This window comes from Glycine max, chromosome 18 (assembly GCF_000004515.6).
Source record: "Glycine max cultivar Williams 82 chromosome 18, Glycine_max_v4.0, whole genome shotgun sequence".
NCBI classification, from domain to species: Eukaryota; Viridiplantae; Streptophyta; class Magnoliopsida; order Fabales; family Fabaceae; genus Glycine; species Glycine max.
This window is the reverse complement of record NC_038254.2, coordinates 49,287,766-49,304,791: the sequence shown is the minus strand read 5'-3', so window position 1 is coordinate 49,304,791 and position 17,026 is coordinate 49,287,766. Positions and strand designations below refer to the sequence as shown.

At 34.0% G+C, this 17,026-nt stretch overlaps 2 protein-coding genes across 5 annotated transcripts; both read right to left on the bottom strand.

The window, feature by feature from the left end:
• Nucleotides 1-2,007: 2,007 nt before the first annotated feature.
• On the bottom strand, nucleotides 2,008-7,157 carry LOC100787710 (receptor protein kinase-like protein ZAR1). The gene is made up of 2 exons (XM_003552228.5): nucleotides 5,211-7,157; nucleotides 2,008-3,070 (listed from the first exon to the last, which is right to left on the bottom strand). The coding sequence occupies exons 1-2, from the start codon at nucleotides 6,697-6,699 to the stop codon at nucleotides 2,439-2,441; spliced, it is 2,121 nt and encodes a 706-aa protein (XP_003552276.1). The 5' UTR covers nucleotides 6,700-7,157; the 3' UTR covers nucleotides 2,008-2,438.
• A 2,838-nt stretch (nucleotides 7,158-9,995) lies between these two features.
• On the bottom strand, nucleotides 9,996-13,960 carry LOC100305504 (uncharacterized). 4 transcript variants are annotated; one of them, XM_006601664.4, is made up of 4 exons: nucleotides 13,731-13,960; nucleotides 12,043-12,218; nucleotides 11,748-11,902; nucleotides 9,996-10,323 (listed from the first exon to the last, which is right to left on the bottom strand). In XM_006601664.4, the coding sequence occupies exons 2-3, from the start codon at nucleotides 12,202-12,204 to the stop codon at nucleotides 11,759-11,761; spliced, it is 306 nt and encodes a 101-aa protein (XP_006601727.1). In that variant the 5' UTR covers nucleotides 12,205-12,218; nucleotides 13,731-13,960; the 3' UTR covers nucleotides 9,996-10,323; nucleotides 11,748-11,758. The 4 variants fall into 4 exon arrangements, with proteins under 4 accessions (XP_006601727.1, XP_006601726.1, XP_006601728.1 ...); XM_006601663.4 differs by having other exon boundaries at nucleotides 9,996-10,312; nucleotides 13,731-13,959; XM_006601665.3 differs by lacking the exon at nucleotides 9,996-10,323 and adding an exon at nucleotides 10,995-11,532.
• Between the last annotated feature and the right edge of the window lie 3,066 nt (nucleotides 13,961-17,026).

Here is a 17,026-nt window from a genome sequence, read left to right as displayed (position 1 = left end):
CCTTATATTTTGATTTGAAACCGAAAGAAGTAGATTAGTAGTTATATTTTTTTGGTAATTTTTACTAATTATGTTAGGTCTTCATTTTAATAGGCTACCAGTCATTTAGCACATGATTGTCTAACATAAGTATTTTTTATAAAATTAAAATTTATAATAAAAATATTTTAGAATATATAAATTATATTTTAATTATTATCAATAATAAATAAACATTTTTAAAATATATATTACATTTTAAATTTATAATAAATAATTTATATACTATTACAAAGATATTTTTAATTATTATTTCCTTACAAAATATTAAAACTTAATTGAAAAATAAAATGAAAATGTAAAAATAAAAAAAATCATGATGAAAATAAAGTTGATAAAATTAAGTTGTTTTTTTAGATAATTGTGAAAGAATCTATTTTAGCTAGTAGTTAAATCAAATTAAAATAAAAATATATATTTAAAAGAAAGAAAAAATAGAATGAAAAAAAAATTAAAAGTTTAATGTATAATAGTAATAAGAGAGATAACAATTTTTAAAAATACTCTTATTTATGAAATATTTTAAAAATGTTCTTGCTAAAAAATAGTTATTAAAAGTTCACTCGTTTAAAATACAGATTTAATTTATCACATAAGAAAATATATTTTTAATATGATAAGTTTATAAAATAAAGTATCATAATTTTTCCTTTCTAAAATTCTACTTCAAAATAAACTCTCAGGTAGTATTTGATTCAACTCTAATTCTTTCATTCTTTTAAACCAAAAGCACCATTAAAAAATTTAGTCTCATTTAAAAAGTACAATAGTACAAGTACTAGTTTAGACTGATTTCTATCAATCCATGGTAATCCTTTAGTAGAAGCAACGAAGTTTCACAGTGCAATACATACTTGTGCACCAAGGTACACTCTAGTAAGTTTGGATCCAACGTTTTCTTTTCTTTCAAAGGGTTCAAGTTCAATACTTCAAGATAAGCTCAAACTGAATTTTACCAAATAGGGAACTACGTACAATTTTTGTCCATCATAGTTGGTAACCAGGAGGAGGGGATGGATCCGATCCTATCCCACGTTTAGACATAGGCAATTACTTAAACGCACTAGTGTATTTGCTTTGGTGCACCCTAATTATATTACATTAGACATATACATTGGTGCATTAAGTGTTTACCTTAGACATAACAGAGGAGTCTAGCTTAGACTGGTGGAAAGTAAGATCAAGTTGAGAAAAATAGTAGAAAGGAAAATATAGGTGATGCCAACTCAATTTGCTTAAAAAAAAAATAGGTTTAGAATAAATTTATTTTGAGTTGAACATTCAACCTAATTCAACCATAGACGGTTGGGGGTTAAGTTAACCCGCCATAATTTAAAAATAGATAAATAAAATCAATAAGATTACTTCCTCAGCAGAATATTTGTAAAAAAAAAAGAAGAAAAAAGTACATAAGGGAAGAGCAATTATAGGCCATAGGCTGAGTATATTATTTAATGTGTGGAAGAAATTGAACCCAGCATTATTTATTGAGTTTCTTATTATATTCCCTTTAAACTCATATAAATAAAAGTAATTAATTTTACTAAGAAAGTTAATCTCAAATAAGTAAAAAAATAATATTATTTCTAAAATATTCTTCATTAGAACTTATTATCATAAATGAAAAAATATCATTAAAAATATAAAAATTAAATGAAGAAAGTTTTAGAAATAATATCATTAAATAGGATAAAATTAATTAAATTTATTTATATTTAAATCAAATATACGATATCACTTTTTCGTTTTTTGCTTATATGAATCCATGACAATAACATGTCAGGAAATTCTCCCATTGTAATACATAAGAATAAGGATTATTTTACCACCTGAAATATATATATTATTAGGTTAAATTAAAAGTTCAGTCTCTTTGTCGTTATTTTTCAGTGTAGTTGCTACATTGGCAAATGGCAAGAACTAATTTGCAAATTTGTGAGCACCGACAATCTTTAGAACACTGAAGAAGAATGTGAAAGTGAGTTGTCATTCACAACGGAGAAGAGAAATAATTTTATTATACACAAGATTGCATCTGCCAACCTAAGTAATAACAAGTGATATTGTGAAATTATTGTAATCAGACCCAAGTTGAAATGAGATCAGAACAAAATTTAAATATATCTATCAACTGCCTTGATTTGCCCAAAAAAGAACGAGATGGGCTGAGACCTGTGATGGTGATAGCCGTCAAAAAAATTGCTTTAACACAGAAGGGCCTGAGGGCCTAGTTGGAGATGGAAAAGTATTTGCAACACCATCTTGATGCCCCCACAAGAAAATCTTCCGAGTGCTAACACACAAAAATGCATCATGGAGCTGCAATGCATCTTCCTCGAGTGCCATTGGAATTCAAGTCTCAGGTGCACTACTTTAAGCTGGTGAACATTAGAACATTATTATCCAATCCTTTCAAGATTTTCGGAGACAGTTTTCATTCTAGGCCTGACTTCAGGGTCTCCCTCAGTGCATTGTAGTGCTACATGAAACACAGCCAGTACCTCTTTCTTGGCATGCACTTCATGGAGCATCGACGGATCAACAATTTCAGATAATGGACTTTCTTGTTCAAACCCTTTCCTAACCCATCTCACCAAGTCAGGGACATCCATGGAAGTTGATGCGGCTGGAGAAGAATCCGGGGCCTTGCCAGTAAGCAATTCAAGTAATACAACTCCAAATGAATACACATCCCACTTCTGAGTGGGTATGCAACCCAGGACTCGAGCCTCGGGGGCTTTGTAGTTGTTAGTTCGCTCTGTTTGCGATGGCTTCAAGTAAGGAAGAGCTCCTCCCATAAGGCCACCAGAGGAGGGGTTGTTGCCAGTGATGCTGATCAGTCTGTTAAGACCAAAATCAGAAATGTGGGGTTGGAAGTCCGTGCTGAGGAGGATGTTGGAGGGTTTGACGTCACCATGAACAAATTTTCTTGGACTGCATTCATGGAGATAGGCCAAACCCCTGGCTGTTCTTTTGATGATTTTTAGCCTGGTTGACCATGAAAGATTTGGAGATGGTTGACCATTTCTCCCTGCATAAATAATTAGCATTAAATATGCACTAATTTTAGCTGATTTTTTATTAGAAAATCTTGTATAGAATGCAAAAACAGATCACAAGTTATTTTTTGTTGCAATTATAAATTTATGGTGTTGACTCAGGATTTTATACAAAATTTATAATAGAATAACATATCCTCTTGAGATGAAGACAAAAATAGCAATTTTAAATATTTTTCTAGATAATTTCAAATATACCCGCTATGGTTGGGCTTACTGGTGAGACATTTAAATAGTTTGCATGAAGTTTTAAATTCAAACCTCATTATCCCTACTGTACAAACAAACAAAACAAAAATCAAATACAAAAATCTGAAAGGGGCCGGATTTAATCAAGCGACCGTGAAGCTAGTAGAGACAGCTTCAAAAGTAAGAAAGTTTAGCCAAAAGGAAAATAATGGGACAAGAAAAAGTAAAGTTTTCCACTGGAGTCTAAGAAAAGGAAGTTCAACTACAATAAACAAAAAACTAGAAGTTCAACTTTAGCTGAAAGAAATAAAGGCAAAAATGCGGCACAAACTCGAACAAAAGACTCGGAACAAAGCTTACTTTTAGAGATACTGTTAGTGTTACGGAGTGTATGATAACTGATAAACCGGAGATATAAGTATATAGTAAAGGAGATCCAAACAACTAAAATGAAATTAAAGTCAAACAGACACAGACACAGCACTTGGGAAATGACATGGAACTGTGAAAGAGTAACTTTTCCACCTAAAGTTTTGGTTTGTTAAGTGGCCCATGTGCAGCAAATGAGCTAAAGGTCTAGAAGCTCATGGTCCCCAACGTGAGTGCCACTGCCATCAGATTTCCCAGACACATGGTGAATGTCTTACTTTCTCGTCGTATGTCCCCAAAGAGAGGTCATTAACATTAGCACTGTTGTCTCACACTCTCACCAAACAATTTATTGGATCCAACGCCCCTTGGCAATAATAATTATCAAATTAGATATAATGTCATTTCTTTATTTCTACCAAGACAAGTTAAAATTTAATGTTGCGCATTTGCACCAGTTAACCTACCACTTTGGTCCCATTGTCCCCACAAATCTATAAAATAGAAACGACACTTCTATTATTCTAGCAAAAACAAACACAGACAGAATGAAGACAACGGAAAAACACAGAACTCCAAACCCAATTTCTTTCATGTTTCCCTGCAAGTAAAACTAGCATATTCTAGCATCACTTCTTTTAAAAAACATGTTAAATTTCTATTGATAACAATCCTTTCTAGGAAGGACAAATTTTTTTTTATTCTGGCTGAATTATAAAAAGGACAATAATTAATCTAATCAGTGAACCACAGAACATAACATTCGTATAGAACCTAGTTTGCACAGTTAAATTGCTCTTTGAACTCATGAAAACCAGAAAATGAAAAAAAAAAAACTTATAATAAGTTGAGGGCTATATAAACTCAACCATATTGCAAATCATTTATAAAAGAAATATTCTAAGCATGGGGATAAAAAATTATACACCGACAGTTAATAAAGCCTAAAGTTGATAATACAGTAAGCTAGTTTTGATTAAGACGTTATCATTAGTCTAATTAATGATAATGCTACATGAAATATTTTCTAAAAGTTTAATATATGAATTTACACAAAACATTAATACCAACTTTTGTAAAAAAAAAAATGTTGGGATGTGCCAGTAATGCCGGAATGGTTAAATGGTCTGACTCAGACCTTTTTTAATTATTACTCAATGTTCATTTTTTTATATAAAAAAAAAAGCATTCATTTGACATAATCAAACCGGATAAATTGAGCATTGTGTAACAACCTACTAAAATGTTTAAATTACTTACATTGCCTAAGATTCAAATTTCACCCAATTATTATCAGCTAACATTAGTATTTTTTTCGTTACTATTATTGTGCAACTCTAATTAGTAGCCACCACTTTTTTGTCTGTGTGTGTGGGAATAATCATCAAAGTACACAAAAGCTTGCTAGTCTGTTATGGATGGTGAGAGTAAAAATGGCCCCAAACACCCCCTCCCCCAATCAGTGAATGCAACAAATTAACAAAATCAATGACCCAAAAAAGAAAAGGCAAAAATGAAAACATGAACAGCATGTGAAAGAAAGAACTCACTGACCTCTAAGGGCAGTGGCCAAATTGCCATTGGAGATGAAATCACTGATCAAGAGCTTCTCATCAGGAGCCCAATAATATGCTCTTAACCTCACAATGTTGGGATGCTTCACTTTCCCAATGGCTTGAACCTCAGCAGCAAACTCCTTATACCTCTGTTCTCCACCCTCCCCCAATCTCCTCACAGCAACAGGCACCCCATTCCCAAGCACCACCTTATACACAATCCCCAATCCACTCTTCCCCAACACATAAGCAGAAGCCCTCAACAACTCATCAAGCTCAAAGTTGAAACCTTTGTCAATGGCCACCAAATCCCCTTCCCCTCTCCCACTCTCCCCCTCTCCCTTCTCCCCCTCCTCCACCTCAGAGTCATCACTCTTCACCCCATTACACCAACAACACAAACTCAACTCCTCACTCTCCCCACCAAACTTCCTCTTCAAAGTGCAACTACACCCATTGGACTTGCCCTTCCTCTTCCAATAAACATAAACCACCACAAGTCCAATCAAGGCCACCCCGGCGGCATCCGCCACCGAGATCAAGATAATCGAACTGGGGCTCAGCCTCTTTGTGGGCCGGTGCGCCCCACGAGAACCAGGGCTGAGCCCCGGTTCGCTCGGCGCCGAACCTGCGCAGGGCTTCTGCAAAGGAAATCCGCACAGGTTCGGGTTGTTGAGGAACGCAGTGGGGCCCTGGTTCGAAAACGACCCCGTTTGGGGAATCTCACCGCTCAAATCATTGTTTCGAAGATCGAAGCTCACGACAACAGGCAAGTTTCCGAGAGATTTAGGGATTTTACCAGACAAGTGGTTGAATGAGAGGTTTAGGGTTCCGGTTAGGATTTTAAGCTCACCGAGCTTGTCCGGGATCGAACCTTCTAGAAGGTTCGATGAAAGGTCGAGCTGAACTAGGTTTTCCAGCTCCGGCCACGGACTCGCCGGAATCTCGCCGGAGAATTTGTTCCGGGCGAGGATCAAGCGCTGGAGGTTGGAGCATTTTCGGAGCGCGTCGGGAATGGCGCCGGAGAGGGCGTTGTCGGAGAGGTCGAGGTTTTCGAGGCGGGGGAGGGTGCAGACGGAGGTAGGGAGGTTGCCGGAGAGATTGTTACCGTGGAGGAAGACGCTGTGGAGCGCGGTGGCGTTGAAGAGCTGCGCCGGGATGGCGCCGCGGAGGGCGTTGGTGTGGAGGTTGAGGCGGCGGAGGTAGAGGAGCGTGCCGAGCTCCGACGGGAGGTAGCCGCGGAGGCCCTTGCCGGAGAGCGCGACCCCGACGACTCGCGGTTCGGGGAGGCCGGAGATGTCCGCGCACGTGACGCCGGACCACTGGCACGGCGTGGCGTCGGCGTCGTTCCAGTCGGAGAACGCGGAGGCGCCGGAGGCATCCACGGCAGACTTCAGAGTGAGAAGCGCGATGCCGTCGGAGGAGAGAGAAACGGCGGGATGGAAAAAGAAGAAAAGGAGAAGAAAGATGAACAGACTAACGGTCATTTAGAATGAGTTATAATACGGCACCGTTTTGGAAGTGGAGGAAATGTGGTAATGGTACGGCACCGTTTTGTGCAGTTTTCTGAGAGTGAAAAGTGCAGAAAATGGTTTAGAGTTGAGGCGTAAGAAAGAAAGGAAGTAGTTATATTTATGAGAGAAGAGATAAGAAGAGTTGGGAGAAGACGAGATTTTAATTTTGTGGGGTCCAATTCCCGCCAAAAAGAAAGAGAGAGAAGGAGAGGGGTAACGAAAAGAGTGAAGTGAAAGAGAAGCAATTGTCAATTGAGAGAGGAAGAGAGAATCTTGTTTGATCCATTTGGTTACAGATTCAGATTAGATCATTGGATTTGGAATTTGTTTGAGTTGGTAGTGTTGTTGTTTGATGATTGAGCTCAACTGTAATTTGCATCTTGGGGTCTTAATGCTTCGTTTTTTTTTATTTCTAAAAAAATGTTATAACAACAAAGGAAGACAAGTTTTTATTCCACACGAAACTTGTTTTGAGTCTTGGTGCATGTGAAAATTTTAATTCTTGAAAGTTCTTATTTCTTTCTGTTGTGTTTCCTTTGTGCACTTTTTTCTAGATTTTGCGCACCATAGTTGAATATAATAAGATACATATAATAATATTGCACAATTTGAGTCCATGACCAATTTGTATGTCATGAGTTTAATTTTTAGCAAGTTATCTAGTTCAATGAAGTCAACTTTTAGCAATTCTTGTTAGTTTATATTTCATGTGCTTCATTTTAGTAATTTATCTATTTCAATGAAGTCAAGTTCTTTCTTTTTAATTATCGAAGTAGATTCAATTTATCACCCTATAAATGTACTTGAATGATATATTATTTTTTTAAAGTAGTCTAATTTAGTTGGTTGATGAATGGTATGAGTTGTAATAAATTATCACATTATCTTTAATTCTCACCAATAAAAAATAGATCAACTAAATTTTTAGTTACTAATTTTTTTTAAAATTTGATTTCTATTTCTTAAACTTTTATTTGACTAGTTAAGATTTCTTAATTTTTTTTATTAAGGTTTTTAGTTTATAAATTTTTGTTTGATTACTCAAGATTCTTTAACTTTTTTTTATTAAGGATTTTTTCCCTAAATTTTTTAAAAATTCTATTTTTAATTCTTAAAATATCATCAAATAAATAAAAATAATAAGCTTAAACTTTTATTTAGGGACTAAAAACTAGAATTTTAAAAAGTTTAGGACTCTCGTCTAGTCAAACAAAAGTTTAAGAACTAAAAATCTTAATGAAAAAAATTGAGAGATCTTGATTAGTCAAACAAAAGTTTAGAAACTGAAAATTAAATTTAAAAAAAAAATAGGATTAAAAACTTAGTGAAGAAAAAATATACATTTTCTTGTTAATTCATTAATTTTACTGTTAATTCATTAATTTTACTGTCGATAAGCCAAGAAGAACCTTTAAATATATAGGGTGAAAATTGTTAATAATGATAGATGCATTGGACAAGTATGAATTCCACCTCATTATTATCTCTTCATACCATCATGAGCTCTTGCTGTCTTGACATTTCGCAAAACTTGGGGACTTCAACCAAACACCACTCGGCCACGTTCATAATGGCATGGTTACGCCTATATTTTACACTTCTTTGTGCCTCGTATATTACATTCAAATTACATTATAAAGTTCCTTCTCTTAATTGGGTACAACAGAAAGAAAAGAACCAGCTTTTGCCGTAATTATTTATTCTTTGAACGAAACTATACGTGATAATTGCATCTACTTCTCAATCATGCAATACAAACTTAGAAGCTAACATATATAGCCACACGAACTATAATGCAATTTGTTTGTAGTATTTCTTGTGCGTATAATTTCGGGAATGATTTCTATCGGCAAAAGACGAGAGAACTTTATGCATGCCAAATGATATCTTCCCCTATTTCAAAAGAAGACAGCTTAATTTTGCTCCAAAAGAATCATTAGATATACTTTGAGAAAGAAACTAAATTAATGAAACGCTTTGCTTTGTAGTCAAGGGATATAGTTGGCACCAAATGAATTCCAACTACACAAATCCAGCAAATTAACTCCAACAGTTAGATTACGAGCATAGGTCCCGCACCTTAATAAATGAACTTAACTGAAGTCTAAAACGGTTTTTCTTCTCATTAAACAGAATAATTCTGGAGTATTCAATCCATTCATGTATGTGAGTTTTGCCTTTTATTGTCAATTTTAACAACTTCCACTAGTATTGGAACATGAACAACACAGCCAAAATTAAAATCAAGTGTTTTTATATGAACATAATTCGTGTTTTGAAGTAAACTAACATACTTTATAAACTGACAAGGTCCCAACATCTAACTTTGTCAATGGTTTTACTTTAAATTTTTTTCGGTTACTTGAATATTATTTTTTTGTTTCATTAGAGCATTTGTGAACTTAAAGTGTTATAGATGAAGTGTGATTATGGAAATAAACTCAGGGCCACAGAGAATAAAATAAAATAACTCGGGATTATTGTCTTTCTATATTTTACCATAAACAACCTTGCCTGAGGAGCAAGACATTAATGTGTTGAGAATGGTCAACGTGCCACTTGCTGTGTATGAGAGTTATTAACACACCATATGCACCTAGCATCTGCAATTCAACTCAGTACTACTGATTTATTCAGACCTCAATAAACCATATCACTCTGCATTTTCCAATCCCCCTACGTTCCCCCACTATCATGACCAGATCTCTTACCACTGCAACACGTTGAATGTTGGTATCAAATTAGTGTTATTACTAAGTGCATCTTCTAAATTTTATATTTCTTTAAAAAATGTCAATTCCCCTGTTATAGGGAAAAAAATAAATAAATTAGTCATTTTATATTTCACAAATTGCATTCATAGAGATGCCCCATGTGCTATCAATTTCATCATAATTGGATCCATAGTTTTTTTTTCTAGAAAATAGGAAACTTTTTTGGGAATGGATTTAAAATATCTTGAATAAGTTATAAAAAAAAATCTTGAATAAGACGAATAAACGAATTCCATGTGTGTTCATTTCAACATGAAAACCAAGTGCCATAAGAACGGAACTTACATTACAGATATTTTCAATTTGAGGCTTCTTTTACTTTACTGGGAAACTCGATGCAGATATAATACAGCACCCTGACACGTCTATATCTATATTTATTACTAAAAAACCCTGCCTGATAAAATTGTAACATAAATCATGTGAGGAAAAAGAAAAAAAAAAAACCATATTTGATAACATAAACGTAAACCCACTTTCACGTACGGCAAATACTACCAAAAAATATAGCAGCTTGACATAGCTAATCAGACTTGATGAAAATACAGCAGACTGATTTTACAGCATCAAATTATCAGCTAATCAAAACCTTATAACATATCATATTAAACTTTATCCTGCCGCCAAAGTTTAGAAATAATATCCAAATGGATAATAAAAAAAATGAAATAATATCCAAATAGAAAGTAAAAGAGGGAGTAAGTTCGGATAAAGACGATAACAGAATAGGGGCTCTAATTCTGGAGTAAGTATCTTTCCAACAAAACAACAACATGGACAGCCTTCTACTTACGATCTGGAGTCTGGACCACCTGCATAAGATCTGTTTTTTTTTAATTTTAAATGTTCGCATTTAGATAATTAAATCATATTCGTAAAACTTAACAACCAACTTTGACTAAAATATAATCAAACGGATATTCATTGTGTAAAATGGGCCTGAGATGGAGTGCTTGTTGCTTTAAAGAGGACTCTAACAATACGGTTCTATGTCCCCTCCCCTTATCTTTTGGGAAAATCTTTTTGGCAAATGCTAACCATTTTCCTAACAACATTGGTTAAGAAATTAAGAGTAAAAAGTTTTTTATTGAGATGCGTAAAATTGCATTTTTCATAATTTTCTTATGCTCTTCTATGATTTATACATTAAATACATTCTCCTTTAATTCCTAAAGGAAATTGATTAGCAAGACCCTTTCTTTTCTCATATTTTATTAATTTTATAAAAGATGAAAAAGAAAATTAAAGTCCTCATCCTGATCAAGCAAAAAGTTGGCAGTGGCTGCCTTTTCATGTTGTACGAGGTCTTCGAATCTCTCACTTCCGTGATGATGTCCTTCTCTTTTTTAAGGCTAATGACTATAAATGCGCTGATTCAGCTTGTCACATAATAGGAATTCTGTGAAGTTTCTGACTTAAAAGATAATTTTTAGAAATCTATGGCTTTGTGCTCACCTACTGTCACAAGGAGAAGAAGAGATAATTTCACCAATATTTCTCCAATCAGAATTGTTAATAATCTTGGAAAATATCTGAGACTCCCTCTACTGTGAGGGAGAGTTTCAAGGACAGTCTTCAATCGAATGTAGAGAATATTAAGAAATGAATGGCCTTCTGTAAAGCCAAGCTTTTTAAAAGAGCAGGCATAGTTTGTCCAGCTAAGTAGGTAATATTCTTTATTCCTATCTGCACTATGCAAATTCATTGAGTAAGCAGAAAGCTTCCTGCGACTTCTCTACACGCAGCCACTCTTGCATCTATTTCCTCAACAATGGCATACCACTGGCATGCTTTACACTCAAACATGGTGATGATATTACCATTGGAGGATACAGATATTCACCAACATAGCATGGAGAAAACAAAAAAACAACTATACACATAACTCGTGTGTCAGAACTTCTCTATTGTTGGAGTAGGGGAGAAGAGAGCACAGGGAAGGGAAAATGCCCCCCAAAAATATCTCTCATGAGTTTGTATAGCCCCATGGATTTGAAGGATGGCTGGAATCAGAGGCTAAGTGTATGACAAACTAGAGAACAAGAAATGAGTAAAGTAAGAATAGTACAAAAAACAAGGACAACAAGGAAACAGGAAATCTGTAGAAACATGTGATGCCAAAAACAGAAAGCATGTCCACAACAGTGTAACCTTTTCCGTGAGTATGGGGAATATTATGAAATCTTAACAGAATACAATCCTAATAGGATGTATTCAAAAAAAGAATTAAGTTCATATATTTCAGACCTTGAGCCAATTTATGAAGCTGGTGCTACAGAGCTGGAGTTCACATTATCAGATGCTGGCGTGGACAGTGGAACATATATCTGTGCCTTCTTAAGAATTTCAGCAACAACCCAGTGTTTATGCTTGCTCAAAGGCCTAGAAGGATCCAGTCGAACCTAAACAACATGACAAAATTGATAGATTCATTAACTTTTGGGCAAAAGTTAGAGTACAAATCAAGTGATAAGAATAACATGCACAAGAATTTAAGTGATGAAGAATAAACCAAATAAAATTGTAAGTTCATGCTACTAACTTTGTCACCAATGTTACAGAGGTTGTTCTCATCGTGAGCCATGAATTTAGAGGTGCGCTTGACATAACGATCATACAATTTGTGGTAGAAAAGTCTATCCACTGCCACCACAACTGATTTCTGCATCTTATTGGAAACCACCATTCCTACAACTTGCTTCATTTTCTCCTCCCAACCTGCAATTACCCAAAATTGGATTTTTTTTTTAAATGTCACGAATTTCCCATTTGAATTTCATGGACTTCAACCAGGGATGTAAATAAACAAATTTTGTTGAGGGGTGGAACTTGCAAAAAATTAAAACCCCATAGACCATACTTAAATATACCTCCCAGCATCCAAGTTAGATCCTTTCCAAACCACCAAAACAGATGGAGGATACAATGCACACAATTGCAAACTCATTACAGATTATGCAAGAACAAGAGCTTCCAAACCACCAGGACAGAAACCACTTGAAAAACACTGACTTACTGCAGATGATTTTTGAGAGGCTGTTTGGACTGAAAATCGTTTTCTACTTTCATTTTCTAATATAACCTTTAACATTAAAAATATTGCCTTGTTCTAGTTTTATTGTCATTTTGAAAACAACTTATATTAACTACCCCCTTAGCCCTTATAGGAGGAAAAAAAAGAAGGTAAAATGAATTCAACTTCTTACATAAGCTAAAATCAACTTATACACTTAAATTGTATACAAGTTCTTTTCATTTAACTTCTCCAGAAGCTAAGGTGTACAAGTCGATTTTAACTTAAGGAGAAACTCAATACATTGTATCTTCTTATCTATTATTCTATAAGTGTTTACGGAGAGGTTTATCCAAACATGAGCTTCATTAAGAACTTATTGAATAAGTACTTATTATGTAAGTACTTGTATAAGCAATTTTTATAATCAAAGAGAAAATAGATTTAAACTATTTTCATAATCTATCTTCAAGACCTTAATACAAGAACTTATTATGTAAGTACTTGTATAAGCTGTTTTGTAATGGTTAGCTAATTTGTAGATGTCCTCTCATATTTTAGAGAAATTATATGAGAGAGCTTCTACAAATTAGCTAATGGAGAGCTCATTCCAACTTTCTGAGAAGCTCATTTCACTTTTTTCTTCTTATTTTCTTTCCCTAGAAGTGTTTCTAGAGAAGCTTACACAAACAGACCCACTTATGGAAATAAATTGAAATTAGTTTATAGACATATCATAAGTTATTTTCACAAGTTCTCTCAATAACTTACATAAGTGTGTGTTTTTTTAGGAACCAGCACTATACTGCACGGAGACAACTGTGCTCAAGTAGTGTAAAATCACTATGGTATGGGTGACAAAGCTCTTCAGGTATTCAATGCATATGCACACGCGGGATTCAAATTTGAAACCACTAATTAAAATCTAAGCTGACTTATATTTATATCATAAAATGCAAATAGACTGTAACTCTTACTTGAAAATTAAAAATAAAGTAACATTTTGTATTTCTAAATGAAATTAAAAAACGTTTTAAGAACAGTACCAAAATCTCCAATGATTATCTGCGTCAGGTAAAAGAAACTTTGAATCCGATATCAGTGTTAAAAGGGGTGAGGGAAATTAACCAAACAGTACAGTTCAACGGCACACAAATCAAAAGCTCAAAAATTTAAAAAGCGCAGAAGAATTGGGAGAAATTGCAGAGACTACGAACCTCGAACAAAACAAAAGCAACGAGAAGTGATGGAAATTATTCCAAAACGGGGAAACGGAGACTATTCCACGGAGGACCAATTCTGCGTCTTTTCCGTCGTCACCCAAGGGCGGTGGCACGAGGAGGAGGCGGCGATGGACCAACGGCGGAGGAGCTGCTGTTTCGACTCAACGAAATGAGAAACAAAAGAGTTAGGACTACACAATGAGGTTTGGAGCGTTGGACCTAAAATGATTAAACCCTTTGTATGGACAAATCATATGCTTTACAGGAAAATACATTAAATTAATAATGAAATCAGTTGTGTTTTAATCTATAAAATTATAAAAAAATACTATTTTAATTTTTAAAATTGTCAATTGTAATTCACTTTAGTCTTTGTTACTATTTAATTTTGAGCATTGAAATAATTGTTATTTGATAATTTTAAAAGTCAAAATGTCTCTTTTAATAATTTTAGAGGCAAAATAATATTTTTTATAATTTCAAAGGTCGAATAAATTATTTCATAAGTTTTCAGAATTTGAGTTACTTACACTTTTTAACTAACAAAAGAAATTAGTATTCATAATTTCAGAAACTATTCCTCATCTGCTTTTTTTTAATGACTATTACTCATATATATTTTTTTATTAAATGAATGGATTTTTTTTATAATTAATTATTCCTTCTTAGCACTTCAAAATTTTGCAGCAAATTTTTCCCCTAATTTATGATCTTGATTTCATAACATCCCAATTACTAGTTAATTATTACATAGAAAGTTAATAATTGTGATTTTTATTGTGGTGAAATTCTCATAAGAAAAATGATAAAAGAATGAATTATCCAATCAACTTATTCTCTCGCGAGGCAACTCACATTTATGTCACAAGCTCAATGTGTGAGAGTTGTGATCCTTGTCGACTGACCAACTCTTTCTCTCGAGAGTGTCTAGTCTCATATTTGATTAACTTAAACATTTACACCACAGACTCAATGTTTAAGTGGACTATAAATTGTTTGACTAACTCTCGTTTCCTCAAAGGGACGACTCGCACTTGATTAACTTAAGCATTTACACCACAAGCTCAATGCTTGGGGGATGTGAATTGTCCAATGTTCCCTTAAAGAGGAAACTCTTACTTGACTAACTTAAGCATCTATGTCATAGACTCAATGCTTGAGAGGTTGTGGATCATCCGTCTGACTTAGACTTTAAGAGGGCAACTTTCACTCAAAGGCTAGCTCTTTAATTCTAATTGTCAGTCATTAGCCTGCATTGATGATCGACTAACATAATCAATTGAACATCATACTTTAGGATGTGGTTGTGTTGCTAGGCAATGCTTCATGTAACAAACATATATGTTAGAGATGCATAAAAAACGCACACATACCTAGTGTAGAGCCAACAAGATCACACACACATAGACATGTAACTTACAAGTCCTAATACCAAGAAGACACATGTAAAGAACTATCGGGGGACACCATATATAAATAAAGGTAAGTTGCATGACTCTCCTTAGATTCTTTGTTAGGTAAGGTGAATGGGAGATGTTAATGGAGGCTTTAAGCTCAGGGTACTCTGTTCTCTCTTTTGGTTGTCCTCCAGCACGAACAAAGAGGATCTAAACTCAACTTCTCAAAATGTTTCTCGATTGAAAGTTAAGGATTAATATTTTTTACACTAAAATTCATTTAAAAGACTATTTTTTCTTAATAAATACTAATATTTTCTATACTTACATACTTAAATATCAAATCCCTAACTATATGGTTAACACTTTGGTGCTGAGAGATTTTGAGAAGAAAGAAGTAGAGTAGAGAGAACTAATAAAAGAAAGAAGTAGAAGAGAAGAAACAATGAGTAGATTTTTAAATTATTTGAATTAGGAGAAGTAAGAAAGTAGCACAAAAATAAAAGTGTGTGATAAAAAATATGGATAAATACTTAATTATTTGAAAAGTCACGAACCCAAATTTATTCATCTTTCATAGATATATTTACCCAAAAAATATATTTATCCCTAATGTCATATTTACTTATTCTCAAAAATAGAATGGTAATCATATCATTTCAAATTTCAATGAGTCTCACTAACTTTTTCTTTCCTCTCACAAACTCTCATCATGCAAGGAGTTTTTTTTAGTGTGTCTCACCATTTTTTTTTATCTTAATCTTCTAGTTCATCAAAGAAAATAAATTCTGACACATTTTGAATTCAGCTGGAAGATAAATAAAGTGTGACAAAAAATTATTTTCACCAATGATCGAATTCGAATGCTACTCGAATGATTCAATCTTAACTTCAACGTATTAAATACTTATGTTTAATCACTTGATTGTCATTTTTTACTCACTTCTTCAATTTCTCTTCTTTTTCAAACAATTAAAATCTTGATTTAAATATATTTTAGGTCCGAAATAAGGTTCGGATATCCGAACCTACATGTATTATTTCTTAATATTGATTATATACATAACTGATATACAAAGTCATCATCGTATATTCGAATTTACCACGTGACATATTTCAATTTTGTGAGGAAAAGAAACTTATTAAAAATCTCCCAAGACAAATTTTGAACTTTTTATACTTATGGGAAAGAAAATTATATTTTAATCTACAATTTAATAGAGATTCTAGGGTGGAAAACCCACCACCATGAAAAACAAAGCATCCTATCGTTAGATTAGAAGTGTGGACTTTTAAATGGAGGGTTGAGATTATTTTTTCCTTTTTCTTTTCTATGTCTTTCCTAATTTGTACTTGTTCCCTTCTCTCACTCCAGATGCGTAAGCGTAACTAATATCGTCGCTGCTGCCACAATGATACTGCTGCCGCTGACACCTCCACGGTAACCACCCTACGGTGGTGACACCTCCACTGCAACCACCACAAAGCAACACCGGGAACCAAAACGAAAACCACCACTGAAAATAAAAAACAATGGAAACCAAAACCACGACTGAAAAAAAAGAACCCACCATTAGAAACCAAAATCACACCGACAATGAAAATCTCCACCGGAAAACCAGAATGAAAACCACCACAGAAACCAAAACCAGCACCAGCCTTCAATTCCTCGTTGAAAAGTGAGCTCTTGAAACCAAAGTTCAGTTTTGAATTTAACATATAGGGTGGTTTGATATAAGGTTTTGATGATCAAGGGAAAAGTGAGGAAGAAAAAAAGAAAAAAATGGCGAACCCAATTTGATTTTTTGTGTTAACAAAATTAATATTTTAACTATTTAATATTTATCGATAAAAAAAAATCCCTCATCTCATTCTGTTTGACTTTACATTTTA

Excerpts from the sequence above, each read along its gene's own strand:
- LOC100787710 (XM_003552228.5), bottom strand. The coding sequence starts at position 6,699 with ATGACCGTTAGTCTGTTCATCTTTCTTCTCCTTTTCTTCTTTTTCCAT. Across the intron at positions 3,071-5,210 it reads TTTGGCCACTGCCCTTAGAG|GGAGAAATGGTCAACCATCT; the intron begins GTCAGTGAGTTC and ends TTATTTATGCAG.
- LOC100305504 (XM_006601664.4), bottom strand. The coding sequence starts at position 12,204 with ATGAAGCAAGTTGTAGGAATGGTGGTTTCCAATAAGATGCAGAAATCA. Across the intron at positions 11,903-12,042 it reads TCTGTAACATTGGTGACAAA|GTTCGACTGGATCCTTCTAG; the intron begins GTTAGTAGCATG and ends CATGTTGTTTAG.